Source organism: Oncorhynchus gorbuscha, linkage group LG03 (assembly GCF_021184085.1).
Source record: "Oncorhynchus gorbuscha isolate QuinsamMale2020 ecotype Even-year linkage group LG03, OgorEven_v1.0, whole genome shotgun sequence".
Lineage (NCBI taxonomy): Eukaryota > Metazoa > Chordata > Actinopteri > Salmoniformes > Salmonidae > Oncorhynchus > Oncorhynchus gorbuscha.
Genome location: NC_060175.1, coordinates 66481107 through 66498755, shown reverse-complemented (window position 1 = coordinate 66498755; position 17649 = coordinate 66481107). Strand labels below are relative to the sequence as shown.

Genomic DNA, 17649 nt, shown 5'->3' with positions numbered 1-17649 from the left:
GCCTGTACTAATTAAGCAAAAAAGGTACAAGGGAGTGGTACATTGGGGATATACCATGGCTATGGGCTGTTATTACGCAGAGTGCCTGGAAATGGCCCTTAGCCATGGTATATTGGCCATATACCACAAACAGGTGAGGTGCCTTATTGCTGTTAAACTACTTACCAATGTAATTGGAGCAGTAACAAATGTTTTGTCAGCCAATCAGCACTCTGGGACTCGAAACACCCAGTTTATAATCAACATTATAGTATATATTGTGTCATCTGTTCTTTCGGGGTGAAATGATGGAGAGGAGAGTGACATCAAATTGATTTATATAGCCCTTCGTACATCAGCTGATATCTCCAAGTGCTCTACAGAAACCCAGCCTAAAACCCCAAACAGCAAGCAATGCAGGTGTAGAAGCACATGTCTGAGCAGCAGATGACCACCGGGTATAGGGGATGGGGAGGCCACTGAGAAAGATGAAAGATGGCCACCGAGAACTATGCTGATGTACAACAAGCATTAAAGGTCAAAGTACATATAGAATCAGTGTGTAATTAATTACACTAAAATGAGAATAGGGCTATATATAAACATTTTTTTTAAAGAAAGCATACTGCGTTAATTTCCAGTGTGATGGGTGAAAAGTGTCACTAAAAATATAAATGTTATACATACAATAATTTTTGTAATTGTAACTTTAGGGATGACTAAATTCATGTGAGTATATATATAATTCTAATTGAAAACAAGTCTAAGTGTGTGTTAGTAAATTCACTCTGGCTATCTTATCAGATTTCAGATGTCCAATCATCTGAGCCGCAGAATACTTGATGCAAACAATCATCAAGTTTGCAGACTACACAAAAGTAGTTGGCTTGATTACCAAACAATAACGCGACATCCTACAGGTAGGAGGTGAGGGCACTCGGAGTGTGGTTTCAGGTAAACAACATCAACAAAACAAAGGAGATGATCGTGGACTTCAGGAAACAGCAGAGGGAGCAGCCCCCTATCCACATCGAAGGGACAGCAGTGGAGAAGGTGGAAAGTTCCTCGGCGAACACATCACAGACAAACTGAAATGGTCCAACCACAGACAGTGTGGTGAAGAAGGAGCAACGGCGCCTCAACCTCAGGAGGCTGAAGAAATGTGGCTTGTCACCCCAAACCCTGACAAACCTTTACAGATGCACAATCAAGAGCATCCTGTCGGGCTGTATCACAGCCTGGTACAGCAACTGCACCGCACTCAACCGCAAGGCTCTCCATAAGGTGGTGCGGTCTGCACAACGCATCACCGGGGGCAAACTACCTGCCCTCCATGACACCTACAGCACCTGATGTCACAGGAATGCCAAAAAGATCATCAAGTAGGGTTGGAATCGTTCAGGGAAAATGGGAGGTAAAGCCAGAGAATGAGGAATTTTGCTGAAATTCATCAAAAACGTTAGCTTATAACAGTGAACCTTTTTTGTGGGATAGACATAAGGCAATTCTAGGTCTTGTGGCATATTTTGGTTAAACTATCCCTAATTCAAATGGAATTGCAACAGTGTATTCTTCCATCATGTGCAGCTGATTCTCAAGAACTTGCACACTAATGAGATGCTATTGAGCCCACACTACTACACTGTCTGAGCCAAGGACAACATGCTTTCTGGTAAGTTTTGATTACAATACTGGGTGGGGTGACTGTATTTTATTTGACATTATTTTTTTGTTAACTAGTAAATAGTAGCCTACAGCAACGTGTGTTTCAATCCTTTCTAACTTAACAATTTCTGCAAGTTAGTTGTTGCTATCATGTGGGTTTTAGCTTGCTTGAGCCTACTAACTGAGGAGTGTTAATGTTTCATAAAAAAATAATCTTACAAAGGAGTTGTTTAATCTAACTGCTTAACTATTTGTACATGGAATTATATCTGTTTTTTTTTCTCTCTAACCACCCCCCCCCCCCTAATATTTACAGGAAATTGCCACGGGCACTATCTGATGTGTGGAGACATTTCGCTGCAGCTAATGTAGAAGGAAAGGCTGTGTACATGTGCAAATACTGTGCCTAATCATATGTGAAGAATGCAACAAAAATGCAGAATCATCTGGCCAAGTGCATAATGTTCCCTCAGCGCTCACAACAAGCAACCTCTGACAAAAGTCCCTCTGCTTCTATTCGAGGTGTAAATGATGAATCAGACACCTTACCGATAGCAACAGCTCATGGTCCTCCTGAAATCATACGTTTTTTTTCCTTAATGGAGGAACGTAGTCAGAGAAATGCTGATGAATGTCTTGCTCGGGCTGTGTATGCAAATGGTTCACCTCTGATGCTCACAGGCAATGTGCATTGGAAGAGATTTCTGAAAGTTCTTCGCCCAGGATATACCACTCCAACCAGACATGCTTTATCTACTCATTTGCTGGATGCAGAGTTCAAGTGAAGGTCAAGCAAATCATAGAGATAGCAGACTATTGCGATCATCTCTGATGGGTGGTCGAATGTTTGTGGGCAAGGAATAATTAACTACATCATCTCCACCCCTCAACCAGTATTCTACAAGTGCACAGACACACGGGACAACAGACACACCGGTCTCTACATTGCAGATGAGCTGAAGGCAGTAATCAATGACCTTGGACCACAGAAGGTATTTGCACTGGTGACAGACAATGCTGCGAACATGAAGGCTGCTTGGTCTAAGGTGGAGGAGTCCTACCCTCACATCACACCCATTGGCTGTGCTGCTCATGCATTGAATCTGCTCTTCAAGGACATCATGGCACTGAAAACAATGGATACACTCTCAAAGAGAGCCAAGGAAATGGTTAGGTATGTGAAGGGCCATCAAGTTATTGCAGCAATCTACCTCACCCAGCAAAGTGAGAAGAATAAGAGCACTAGTTTGAAGCTGCCCAGCAACACCCATTGGGGTGGTGTTGTTGTCATGTTTGACAGTCTCCTGTAGGGGAAGGAGTCTCTCCAAGAAATGGCCATATCACAGTCTGCCGATATGGACAGCCCCATGAAGAGGATCCTCCTGGATGATGTATTTTGGGAGAGAGTGGTAAACAGCCTGAAACTCCTGAAATCTATAGCAGTAGCCATTGCACAGATTGAGGGAGACAATGCCATCCTGTCTGTTATTCAGAGAATAAATCCGTACTGTCCTGCCCACTTCACTGTTGTTTCAAGCAGAGGAAACTGCAGTTCTGAAATACATCAAAAAGTGTGAAGAATTTTGCCTGAAGCCTATACACCCTGCAGCTTACATGTTGGAGCCCAAGTATGCTGGCAAGAGCATCCTGTCTGATGCAGAGATCAACAAGGCCTATGGTGTCATCACTACGGTGTCTCGCCACCTTGGCCTGGATGAGGGCAAGGTTCTTGGCAGTCTAGTGAAGTACACTTCCAAGCAAGGGCTTTGGGATGGAGATGCAATATGGCAGTCGTGCCAACATATCTCATCAACCACCTGGTGGAAGGGACTTTGTGGATCTGAGGCTCTTTCCCCTGTTGCCTCCATTATCCTCCAAATCCCACCAACATCAGCCGCCTCAGAGCGCAAATAGTCCTTGTTTGGGAACACACACACACACCAAAGCATGCAACAGGCTGACCAATACAAGAATTGGTGGCCATCCGGGCAAATTTGAGCCTGACAACAAGCCATCCTCAACAAGGTTGGAAAGTGACCGTGAAGATGAGGCCTCAGAGTCTGATGTTCAAGAAGTGGACATAGAGGTCTAGGGAGAAGACATGGAAGCCTGAGAGGAACCAAAGTTTTAGTTTCCAGACTATCATTTTACAGATGTATGTTGAAAAAGTTTTGGGTAGATGATCATTGGGGATCATTCAATATTCCCTTTTGTTGTTCAGTGAAATCATAATATGAGAAGAGTCAACTCATTTAATTAAAGTTCAATTCGTAACGAAATTGTTGTTTTTATTTCTATTGGACGGATTTAATAATTTGCAATTATGTCTACTTATTATAAGGTAAAAGGTTTATGTTTCTGTCTCCATACAATATGGTAAATATATCCAATGCAAAAAACATTACATTTAAATTATATTAATTTGCATATATTCCCGTTAATTCCCACAGAAAGTTTCCACCTCTGAATATTCCCCAAAATCGGCAACCCTATCAAGGACAACAACCACCTGAGCCACTGCCTGTTCACACCGCTACCATCCAGAAGGCTAGGTCAGTACAGGTGCATTAAAGCCGGGACTGAGAGTCTAAAAAACAGCTTCTATCTCAACACCATCAGACTGCTAAACAGCAATCACTAACTCAGAGAGGCTGCTGCCTACATTGAGACCCAATCACTGGCCACTTTAATAAATGGATCACTAGTCACTTTAAAAAAATGCCACTTTAATGTTTACATATCTTGCATTACTCATATCATATGTACATACTGTATTTTATACCATCTATTGCACCTTGCCTATACCACTCATCCATATACTTATATGTTCATATTCTCATTCCCCCCTTTAAATATGTGTGTATTAGGTAGTTGTTGGGGAATTGTTAGATTACTTGTTAGATATTACTGCACTGTCGAAACTAGAAGCACAAGCATTTCACTACACTCATTAACATCTACTAACCATGTGTATGTGACCAATAAAAATGTGATTTGATTTGCGAACATGCAACACCCGTTGAATATGACAGGTGTCAGTAATAGTCGGCAAGAAAACGTCATTTAATTGTTGCCAGCAGCACAGTTAGTCACCATTTCTCTAGATAACATGAAAACAGCCTAACCAGCTCTGCTAGAGCAAGTAAAATGGTCATAGTGATGTGTTCTCTCATTTGTATCTGGAATTAGCTATCCAACTTTGCTTGGGTGCTTGACTGCTGTTGTGAGATCAGAATGCTCGGGTCAAACCTACAACCCTACTCCTCAGACAAACGAGATTGTGATCTGAACGCTCTGAGAGCGAAAGACACTGAATTTACGAATGGACAATGTGACAACTCTCTGAATTTACCAACGGACAATCTGACAGCACTATGAATTTACGAACGCCCAGAGCACACTTGCACTCCAGAGTGAATATACAAACACACCCTAAGAAGCGGTTGATGTGTTCAATGTGAGCTATTTTTATGCCTCCCTTGCTTAAGTTCCGTTTCAGCTTCTTTTACTTTCGGTTTTGTACACCAGCTGAAAATACAATACTTTTTTGGTTATGGAAAATATATTTCACTGCGGTTTAGATGGTACAATGATTCTCTACACTATACTTCCTTGTTTTGTGACATTAACGGAAATTAGGCGAACTATTAGAATTTTAGCAACCAGGAAATGGCGGATTGATTTCTGCATAGAGCATCTTTAAACGACAACCTCCCATCTCAATACTATCTCATCACTTCCTGTTGCATTCTGACCAGACACACGTTGCGCTCTAATGATTCCGACGGAGACATTCCGTCGGGTCCTAGAGCCGCTATTTGTATTCGGTATTGAATGAGAGTAATTATAAATAGTTATGCCATGAAAGCTGTGGAAGACGATTAGGAAGTGTGAGACAAGAGGAGGTAGTGCGTTGAAAAGGGTTCAACAATAAAGGGGATAATGTGAAATGGCTTAATGAGAAAGCTATCGATTAATAGTTATCGATAGTTATCGATTAAAAATCTGTTTCTTTTGAGTAAACAATATTATCAAATCAAATTTTATTTGTCATGGACATAGACATGGTTAGCAGATGTTAATGTGAGTGTAGCGAAATGCTTGTGTTTCTAGTTCCAACAATGCAGTAATAACCAACGAGTAATCTAACCTAACAATTTAACCTAACCTAACAACAGCTACCTTATACACACAAGTGTAAAGGGATGAACAATATGTACATAAATATATATGAATGAGTGATGGTACAGAACAGCATAGGCAAGATGCAGTAGATGGTATCGAGTACAGTATATACATATGAGATGAGTAATGTATGTATGTATGTATGGTATTTGTTTTATGCTTTTCTTGAATGTGCGCATTTTGTGAAATGAAACTCTGGCAAAACTGAACATTAAATACAGTGCATTTGGAAAGTATTCAGACCCCTTGACTTTTTCCACATTGTTACATTACAGCCTAGTTCTAATTTTTAAATATTTTTTATTATCCCTCAATCTACACACAATACCCCATAATGACAAAATCAAAACAGGTTATTTGAAATTTCTGCAAATGTATTAAAAATTAAATATCACATTTTCATATGTTTTCAGGCCCTTTACTCAGTACTTTGTTGAATCATATTTGGCAGCGATAACAGCCTTGAGTCTTCTTGGGTATGACACTACAAGCTTGGGACACCTGTATTTGGGGAGTTTCTCCCATTCTTCTCTGCAGATCCTCTCAAGTTCTGTCAGGTTGGATGAGGAGCATCGCTGCACAGCTGTTTTCAGGTCTCTACAGAGATGTTCGATCGGGTTCAAGTCCAGCTCTGGCTGGGCGACTCAAGGACATTCAGACTTGCCCCGAAGCCACTACTGCATTGTCTGTGTGCTTAGGATCATTGTCCTGTTGGAAGGTGAACCTTCGCCCCAGTCTGAGTTCCTGAGCGCTCTGGTGCAGGTTTTCATCAAGGATCTCTCTGTGCTTTGCAAAGTTCATCTTTTCCTCAATCCTGATTAATCTCCCAGTCCCTGCCACTGGAAAACATCCCCACAGCATGCTGCTGCCACCACCATGCTTCACCGTAGGGATGGGTCAGGTTTCCTCCAGACATAATGCGTGGAATTCAGGCCAAAGAGTTCAATATCTTTGTTTCATCCGACCAGGGAATCTTGTTTCAAATGGTCTGAGAGTCCTTCAGGTCCCTTTTTGCAAATTACAAGCGGGCTGTCATGTGCCTTTACTGAGGAGTGGCTTCCGTCTGGCCACTCTACCGTACAGGCCTGATTGGTGGAGTGCTGCAGAGATGGTTGTCCTTCTGGAAGGTACTCCCATCTCCGTAGAGGAACTCTGTCAGAGTGACCATTGGGTTCTTTGCGACCTCCCTGACCAAGGCCCTTCTCCCCTGATTTCACAGTTTGGCCAGGTGGCTAGCTCTAGGAAGAGTCTTGGTGGTTCCAAACTTCTTCTATTTAAGAATGATGGTGGCCAATGTGTTCTTGAGGACGTTCGATGCTGCAGAAATGTTTTGGTACCCTTCTCCAGATCTGTGCCTCAACACAATCCTGTCACGGAGCTATAAGAACAATTCAGTCTACCTCATGGCTTGGTGTTTGCTCTAAAATGCACTGTCAACTGTGGGACCTTATATAGACAGGTATGTGCCTTTCCAAATCATGTCCAATCAATTGAATTTACCACAGATGGACTCCAATCAAGTCGTAGAAACATCAAGGATGATCAATGGAAATACAGCAAAGGGTCTGAATACTTAGGTATTTCTGTTTTATTTTTATACATTTGCAAAAAAAATCTAAAAACTTGTTTTCACTTTGTCATTTTGGGGTATTGTGTGTAGATTGATGAGGAACATTTTTTATTTAATCAATTTTAGAATAAGGCTGTAACGTAACAAAATGTGGAAAATGTCAAGTGGTCTGAATAATTTCCAAATGCACTGTATATTATGTGGTGTAACTTGTGTCCTACAGAGCAGGTTTTAGCTGCAGGATTGGATAGTCTTTATTAAAGTTCAATGATGTTTTGCACAATGATAAAGGTGTGTGTGTCTGTTCAAATGTAGGCCACTGTAGAACACACTTCCAAGAATTAGACAGGTGCAGGGTTCAACAAATGTCATATGAAATTAATAGAAACAGCTGCACGCAGTTATGTTACCATGAATTTTATTGCACTAAAATAAATTAATGAAAGCCTAGAATGTAGGTTGTTCTATTCCTTTAATATAATCTATGTTCTCATTTTGGAAATTTGCCTAATTCATTATAGGTGATGTAGTAGCCTATACCACAATATTGCAAAATTAAAACATGAATTTAATTAAAAGGGCTTTGCTTCGGGATTTTGGCAATAATGAAACCCTGTATCTACTTCCCAATAGTCAGATGAACTCATGGATACCATTATGTCTCTGCATCCAGTATGAAGGAAGTTAGAGGTACTTTCGTGAGCCAATGCTAACTAGCGTTAGTGCAACCATTGAAGTCTATGGCATCTACTAGCATGCTAGCTGATACCATAGACCTCTGGGCATTGCGCTAATGCTAGTTAGCAATTGCACTAACTCTCGTTAAAGCAACTTCCTTCAAACTGCATGAAGATACATACATTTTTTTATTCATGAGTTCATCTGATCCTGGTGAAGTAGATAATGGGCTTCATTGCCAAAATCCCTAAGTAATCCTTTAACAGAATCATTTACCATGAAATGTTAGACTTTATAACAATGTAACAGGAAATTAATAGGTTAAAATTGTGGCAGTGTATAAGTATATTAAAAGTAGCAGAGCAGCACACATATGCACTACACCGAATTTGCAGGCCTTCAACACAAGAACCATATGGTGTGAGAGACCACATCCCTACTTTATATTGGGCTAAAAAAAATGGCACAAACTAATCTCATGATGTCTATACTCGAGACAGTCAAGTTTCAACTTTATTTCTCCCAGAGGACAATTTATTTTGAAGCAGATGAGCACTAGACAATAAAAACATAAAATCCACATGGATCTGAATGAGGGTAAAATGAAGATGTCACAGCGGTCCACCCCTTAATTTCATGCAAAGGAAGCTTCAATCCAGTTGTAGGAGTAACACGTTTCTCCAGACAAAAACTTAAAATGTAGATGGTTTGAGTGCTGCTGAAATTTGTTTTGCATGTAGCTGAACGTTTCAGGTCATGCACTTTTAGCTTGGAAAATGCTCAATATGGTCCCTGATGACAGTGAAATGTGGGGAAATGTGTGAGATGACAGGCCAAAGACATTTGTAATCTGAAATAACACTGTGATAACTATTTTCAGTACCAGTAGGTTATGTATATATTCCGTGTCTAGTATTATACCAAATATACTTATCTAACTCGGTTTCCCATACTCATGTGTTTATACTCAAATTCATACATACTTTTAATTACATTGTATTGATCCATACCTTCATTTTTGTGTGTAGCCTAAGTACATCAGATGACAAGTGTAATTTTATGATGGTTCGGCGGTAGGACCCAGAGCTCACCAGGCTGTGTACCCTCCATTCACTTCCTCTTGCGGCTCGATTTCTTTCTCTTCTGTAATCATGGCTGCGCTCAAACACCAGCCATGTTTGCTAATTTGAAACCCAAAGGTTAGCGAAAACCTGTTTATTATTTACATCGCCTGTACCGTCTCGAACCATATTTGTTCAATCGGAGGATCAAAGGCACCGGTGCCTTTGAAATCCAAGGATTACAAGGTTTGGCAGTTTTAATTACATTTTATGGCGAAAACTTTTGTTTGTGGGGATAATGCTGTCTCACAATTTCTAAGGCAACTAACGTTAACGTTACAGCAAAAACAATTAGTTTATTACCTTGCTAACAAAAGAGCATCCAAAATGTTCAGTAACGCAAACAAGAATGAGACTCCCAAGACGACCTACTATGTTTCGATTCTCCATAAGTTTTATTAGCTAATGTAGCTAGCTACCCGCTGTGACTGTTATAAGCTAACTAGTTTTACACTACGGTGTAACTTCAGTTGCTGATTTATTGTAAATAACCTTGAATTTAGCTTGTATCTTATAGGGTGTCGATTGTTAAAACAACCAGCAAATTCTAGAATGTAAACTCGATTGCATTAAATGTAACTAGCTAGCTATACCTCACCTCACGGCATCCTTGGAGGATTGTTTTTGTTGCAGAGAAGGACATTAAATCAGATGTTAACTGCGCCCGGTGTTGCTAACCAGATAGGCCTATCTCGCTGGTTGGAAATGACGTTATTTAATGAGCTTTAGCCACTTATCTACTAGCGAGTTTTGAATTAAAGTTAATTTGAAAATATGTAGGTACTGTTGTATACACATGAACAAACGTTAGCTAGTCAATATATCGACAATACCAAAACGAAACGTGCTTAATGTAACTGTTCGAGCAATTTTGTTATTGAATTTCACTAACATTACAAGCCCTGTTAAGCCCTTTTTTGTTTTCGTTGTTGACCGTTTTGATAAGCAACTGGATAACGTTAGCCACTGTAGCTAGATGGTTTAGCTATATTGACCTAGCTAAACTAACAAGCGAACATTTACATGAATCAACTTCAACTGGACGTCAAAGTAGTTAATGTTATCATGAAATAAATGTACAACATTTTTTAAAATTACACATAGCAATAGTGAAACAAATGTTGATTTTTATTGTTTTAATTTTTAATCAGAGTGCTACCTTTCGATTTACGTCGACGAACACTTAGCTCCACAGATAATCTAGGTAGCTAGTTTATCTGTGGATGAGAGAAATTCAGGTCCATCCAAGGGGGTGATATCCGCGAGCGCATGGTCACGTGTGGCAGTTAGCCTAGCCAGTGTGACATGGTAAGCAGAATTATGTACAATCGAATTACATTATTATGTCATTCGAAAGTAACTAATAAATCACTAACTGCTGTTTTGGTTATTGCATTACCCACATTTGTGATATGGCCCAAGCATGTCGGTTGCAGTGAGCTACGGTAGTATAGAACGCCAATGTTTTCAGCTAGCTACTAGTGTTAGTTAGCTCTTCGTGCTAATGTTACTGTTTATCGTGGGATGGATGTTGAAAAACGCAGTTAAACATTTGGGTTTACGAATGGTTTGACGTTTCATACAATATGTACTTGTAATCTACGACACCTTTTTTTCAACTTGTGGTTATCTTGAAAACACATTTCTCAGATCAAAATATTGTTGTTTTCCCGTTATCAAAACGGGTCCGTTATGCTTTAGCTACGGTGGATCAATCCGTGGCGTTCATTGTCCATTATTTTGTTGGCCAGGGCATCCCCTTCGCTGCTCTAACTGCGACATTTTTAGGGAGCTATGGGAGGGCAATGTTTGATAATTAATTCCACACGGTGTCATCCATAGTAGTCCATCTCAGGCTTGCCAACGTTGGCCTGCAGTTCTAACCAAGTAATATTAGTGTATGGATCTAGCTAGCTACTTTGTTTTTAAAATAACATACAATTTTCTATTTATTTTATACTACACACATTTTATTTATGAAAACCATCCATTGCGTGTGTATTCTGCTTGCAAGAATAGCCTATTTATGAGACAGCTGCATGGAATCTGTGTGATTTAAAAAATATATATTTTTTTGATATGCAGGTAAAATATTTTTCTGGTTTCTTTGTTTCTCTTCATGACTTGTGGTCTGTGCTACTTGTCTTTCTCAGATGGAGTCAAACAACCATTTCAACTATGGCAGCCACTCCTCCGTGTCTGCTAACTCAGGACTGAAACTCTCCTCAGGGGATTCTCTCTATTCTAACAGGTCCTCCATGAGTTTCCCTCCACAGGGGAAGAGTGAGTACCCCTCTAACCACATTTGCTGTGTTTACTTTCTGCCTCACTATTTCTATATCAATAACTGATTTATATTTAATCTCTCTCTGCCCTAGTCTTGTGACCCTTATAATGAGCAAAATATTGTATGTAACTCTAGACCAGGTGTTCAGTGCAAAAGCAATCAATATCTTGATCATACCACAACAAATTCAATTCACTGGACATTTTATGATTACAAGATGCAAGACCTGTGGATGCTGTGTGATTTGAACACACTGAACAATTAATAATCTGATTCACCACCTTTGCAGATATGAATGGCGAAATGAATGTGAATGGCGTCACTACTGTAATTGGGCCTAGTGTGCCTGGCTCCCAACTTCCAACAGCCTCATACCCCCACATGAGCAACCACCACCAGAGTAGCATGGGCTACGACTACATGTGGGGAGGACAGCCACAGTACAGCCCAGCCATGGGCTCGTCTCCTGGGCATGGCATGCACCAGAAGCAGCCTCCACCTGGGGGGATGCAGCAACAGAGCCAGCACCACTTCCAGGGTCATGGACAGTACCAACTGAACGGGGGCATGCCTGGGTCCCGTCAGCCACCCGTGGCTGCCCCACCAAACGTGACTCTTACAGGGGGCCAGTACTGGAACAGGGGTAATCCGGGGCAACAGCAGAGCAGCACAGCCATGGCAATGGGGTATAACTCACAAGGTGTGTACGGGTCCTACCAGAGCCAGGTGCACCCTGGGATTGCGCCCTCACAGCATCACCAGCAGCAGCCTCCACAGTCATCCCCTCACCAACAGACACAGCAGCACCTTCACCCGCACCACCTCCCACACCACCAGCAGCAACATCAGCAGCAACCTCAGCACTACAGCATGGTACCCAATGGGATTCCCTACTACCAGCCCCAGCACCCACCTCTTCCCGCTCCACAACCCCAGCCCCCATCCCAACCCCAGCCCCAGGCTCAGATGATGCCCCCTACCTCCCAAAATTTCACCCCTCCACGGGGCAGCCCACAGCACCACCACATTGGCCGGGGAGGCACTGGCAGCCCTCTCCCCCTGGGGGTGTCCTCTGTCCCAATGATGTCACCCTCGACAATGGCGGATAGTGGATCGCCCCAGAGCCAGACCAGGGAGAGGAGTCCCCATGGAGGTACTGTGGGGATGCCTGCTGTCATGCAAGGTAAGATTTAAATATTTACACAGGTGGCAAGTTTTCAGAGTAACCTAGTCCCTTTTTTTTATGGCACTACGGAAGTAAGTATCTGTTTCATTTTCATATGGTCACTAGAGCCAGTGTTTGTGGAAACGGCACCATATATCACTGGAGTTCGAAATACCTATTTCAAAGCGATTTTTCTTTCTAAACGATGACTCAATTACATTCAATTAGGCCTAATCAGTGTCTCAGCTGTCAGTAATTTAATTTGCTAAGCAGATTTAATTAAAACACTGTTTCCATGACAGAACTGAAAACATATATTTCAGTGTTTTCTCAATGCGTCTACTTTTTCCACTTCATAAGTTAACTAAGCACATGTTCATTTAGAGGAGAGTGGGGTAAGTTGAACAGCACCTTGTTTCTAGGAAACCATACACAAAAATGAATAATGCATCTAAATATCTCAGAAGCAATCCTCATTTCATGGTCTGTGAAGGAAAAAAACACACGGAAAACACATGTTCTATTTATTTGACCATTTTTAAAACACAATTAGACAATACATTGGCCTCCTGAGTGACACAGTGGTCTAGAGAGGCGTCACTACATACCCTGGTTCGTTCCCAGGCTGTGTCACAAACGGCCGTGATCGGGAGTCCCATAGGGGGGCAACGGGTCGTCCGGGTTAGGGGAGGGTTTGGCCGGGGGTAGGCAGTCATTGTAAATAAGAATTTGTTCTTAATTAACTGACTTGCCTAGTTAAATAAAGGTTAAATTAAAAGAATAATGTAAAATTATTGGGGATTACACAAAGTTAAACTTATTTCCATTTTGATCCTCTTAAATAAATGCTAAAAACATTTAACAAACAGGCTGCACAGCATTTAATTTTTTTTATTTCACCTTTATTTAACCAGGTAGGCTAGTTGAGAACAAATTCTCGTTTACAACTGCGACCTGGCCAAGATAAAGCAAAGATGTGCGACACAAACAACAACAGTTACACATTGAATATACAAACATCCAGTCAATGACACAATAGAAAGTCTATATGCAGCGTGTGCAAATTAGGTAAGATAAGGGAGATAAGGCAACATATTTTCCATGGTGGCAATATAATTACAATTTAGCAACTAACACTGGAGTGATAGATGTGCAGTAGATGAATGTGCAGGTAGAGATACTGGGCAAAGGAGCAAAAAAAATAACAGTTTGGACGAGGTAGTTGGATGCGCTATTTACAGATGAGCTATGTACAGGTGCAGTGATCTGTGAGCTGCTCTGACAGCTGGTGCTTAAAGTTAGTGAGGGAGATATGAGTCTCCAGCATCAGAGATTTTTTTGCAAAACGTTCCAGTCATTGGCAGCAGAGAACTGGAAGGAAAGGCGACCAAAGGAGGAATTGGCTTTGGGCGGTGACCAATGAAATATACCTGCTGGAGCACGTGCTACGGGTGGATACTCCTATGGTGACCAGTGAGCTGAGATAAGGTGGGGCTTTACCTAGCAAAGACTTAGATGACCTGGAGCCAGTGTGTTTGGCGATGAATATGAAGCGAGGGCCAGCCAACGAACATACAGGTTGCAGTGGTGGGTAGTATATGGGGCTTTGGTGACAAAACAGATGGCACTGTGATAGACTGCCTCCAATTTGCTGAGTAGAGAATTGGAGGCTATTTTGTAAATGACATCGCCAATGTCACGCATCGGATGATAGTCAGGAGGATAGTCAGTTTTACAAAGATAAGTTTTAGAGGTTGACCGATTAATCGGCATGGCCGATTTAATTGGGGTTGATTTCAAGTTTTCTTAACAATCAGTAATTGGCATTTTTGGATGCCGACACAGCCTACTTCTCCAAACGGGTGCTGATTTAACAAAAGTGCATCCGCGAAAAAAGCACAGTCGTAGCACCAATGTACCTAACCATAAACATAAATGCATTTCTTAAAATATATACTTGTGTATTGATTTTTTAACCTGCAAGAAATTCATGTTAGCAGGCAATGTTAACTAAGGAAATAGTCACTTCTCTTGCGTGCAGAGTCCGGGTATATGCAGCAGTTTGGGCCGCCTGGCTCGTTGCGAACTATGTAAAGGCCATTTCTTCCTAACAAAGACCTTAATTAATTTGCCAGAATTTTACGTAATTATGACATAACATGGAAGTTTGTGCAATGTAACAGCAATATTTAGACTTACGGTTGCCACCCGTTGGATAAAATACGGAACGGTTCCGTATTTCACTGAAAGAACAAAACACTTTGTTTTCGAAATGATAGTTTCCGGATCTGACCATATTAATGACCAGTGGCTTGTATTTCTGTTTGTTTATTATATTATTAAGTCTATGATTTGATATTTGATAGAGCAGTCTGACTGAGCGGTGGTAGGCAGCAGCAGGCTCGTAAGCATTCATTCGAACAGCACTTTCCTGCGTTTGCCAGCAGCTAATCGCAATGCTTGAAGCAAAGTGCTGTTTATGACTTCAAGCCTATAATCTCCCGAGACTAGGCTGGCAATACTATAGTGCCTATAAGAACATTAATAGTCAAAGGTATATGAAATACAAATGGTATAGAGCGAAATAGTCCTAAAATAACTACAACCTAAAACTGGAAATATTGAGGACTCTGTGTTAAAAGGAACCACCATCTTTCATATGTTCTCATGTTCCGAGCAAGGAACTTAAACGTTAGCTTGCACTTCTGCTCTTTTACACTGTTTTTTTGCATTATTTAAACCAAATTGAACATGTTTCATTATTTATTTGTGACTAAATTGATTTTGATGTATTATATTAAGTTAAAATTAAAGTGTTCATTCAGTATTGTTGTAATTGTCATTATTACAAATATATATATATATATATATATATATATATATATATATATATATAAAAAAATCGGCCGACTAATCAGTATCGGCTTTTTTTGGTCCTCCAAAAATCTGTATCGGCGTTGAAAAATCATAATTGGTCAACCTCTAGTATGTATGGCAGCATGAGTGAAGGATGCTTTGTTGCAAAATAGGAAGCCGATTCTAGATTTAATTTTGCATTAGAGATGCTTAATGTGAGTCTGGAAGTTTTCCAGATATTCTAAGTCGGAACCGTCCAGAGTAATGATGCTGGACGGGCGGGTAGGTGCTTGTGGTGATCTGTTGAAGAGCATGCATTTAGTTTTACTTGAATTTAAGAGCAGTTGGAGGCCACGGAAGGAGAATTGTATGGCGTTGAAGCTTGTCTGGAGTTTAGTTAAGTGTCCAAAGAAGGGCCAGAAGTATACAGAATGGTATCGTCTGCGTGGAGGTGGATCAGAGAATCGCCAGCAGCAAGAGTGACATCACTGATGTATACAGACGAGTCGGCCCCAGAATTGAACCCTGTGGCACCCCCATAGAGACTGCCAGAGGTCCGGACAACAGGCCCTCCGATTTGACCCACTGAACTCTATCTGAGAAGTAGTTGGTGAACCAGGCGAGGCAGTCATTTGAGAAACCAAGGCTGTTTAGTCTGCCGATAAGAATGTGGTGATTGACAGAGTCGAAAGCCTTGGACCTAGCCTACTAGGCATAGTTGGTTTACAGTGCATTTGTAAAGTATTCAGACCCCTTTTTCAATTAAAAAAAAAAGTATTTATTTGTAAATGCCATGCAGTCTCCTCGTGGAGTGCAATGTAATCGGCCATGATCGGTGTCCAAAAATGCAGATTACCGATTTGTTATGAAAACTTGAAATCGGCCCTAATTAATCGGCCATTCCGATTAATCTGTCGACCTCTATTCTTAACATATGACCCTCATAGTGATTTGTTCTTGCAACTTTTGTGACATTTTAGATTTAAATATGGACTTTTTTTCACAGCAGTTTGGATTTTAGTGAAATACTTTTTCAAAGTAACTTTAGTTACTTATTCTGAAATGGATAAAATACCCCCATCAATCTACACACAATACCCCTTAATGACAAAGCGAAAACAAGTAATTGTTGTTTACAGAAATACCTTATTTACATTAGTATTTAGGCCGTTTGCTCAAAATTGAACTCGGGTGCATCCTGTTTCCATTGATCATCCTTGATATGTTTCTACAACTTGATTGGAGTCCACCTGTGGTAAATTCAATTGATTGGGCATGATTTGGAAAGGCACACAAAATCAAATCAAAGTTTATTGGTCACATACACATGGTTAGTAGATGTTGTTGTGAGTGTAGCGAAATGCTTTGTGCTTCTAGTTCCGACCTAATACACACATCTAGGTAAAGGACTGGAATAAGAAAATATAAATGTATGGATGAGCAATGACAGAGCGGCATAGGCAAGACTCAATAGATGCTATAAAATACAGTATAAACATTATTAACCTCTTGCTCCTACCTGACACGCAGGCGTCCCATCTAGACATCTGGAAATGCAAATGCGCTACGCTAAATGCTAATAGCACTCGTTAAAACTCTAACGTTCATTAAAATACACATGCAGGGTACTGAATTAAAGCTACACTCGTTGTGAATCCAGGCAACAATTCAGATTTTTAAAATGCTTTTCGGCAAAAGCATGAGAAGCTATTATCTGATAGCATGTAACACCCCAAAAGACCCGCAGGGGACGTAAACAAAATAATTAGCATAGTCGGCGCTACACAAAACGCACAAATAAAATATGAAACATTCATTACCTTTGACCATCTTCATTGTTGGCACTCCTAGATGTCCCATAAACATCACTATTGGGTCTTTTTTTCGATTAAATCGGTCCATATATAGCCTAGATATCGATCTATGAAGACTGTGATCAACGAAAAAAATAGCGTTTTATAACGTAACGTCATTTTTTTTTATTCAAAAAGTCGACGATAAACTTTCACAAAACACTTCGAAATACTTTTGTAATGCAACTTTAGGTATTAGTAAACGTTAATAAGCGATCAAATTGATCAAGAGGCGATGTATATTCTATAGCTGTACGTCTGGAAATAATGTCCGGGTAAATCTCAACCAA

The 17649-nt window shown here is 40.7% G+C and overlaps 1 protein-coding gene across 1 annotated transcript in view; it reads left to right on the top strand.

Annotated features, from left to right (window-relative positions):
• The first annotated feature begins 9217 nt into the window (after nucleotides 1–9217).
• The window catches only part of baz2a (bromodomain adjacent to zinc finger domain, 2A), a 43207-nt gene continuing 34775 nt past the window's right edge, over nucleotides 9218–17649 (top strand). The window contains 3 exon segments of the mRNA XM_046343326.1: nucleotides 9218–9384; nucleotides 11352–11481; nucleotides 11775–12668. Coding sequence (XP_046199282.1) covers nucleotides 11352–11481; nucleotides 11775–12668 — 1024 coding nt within the window. The 5' untranslated portion in view covers nucleotides 9218–9384.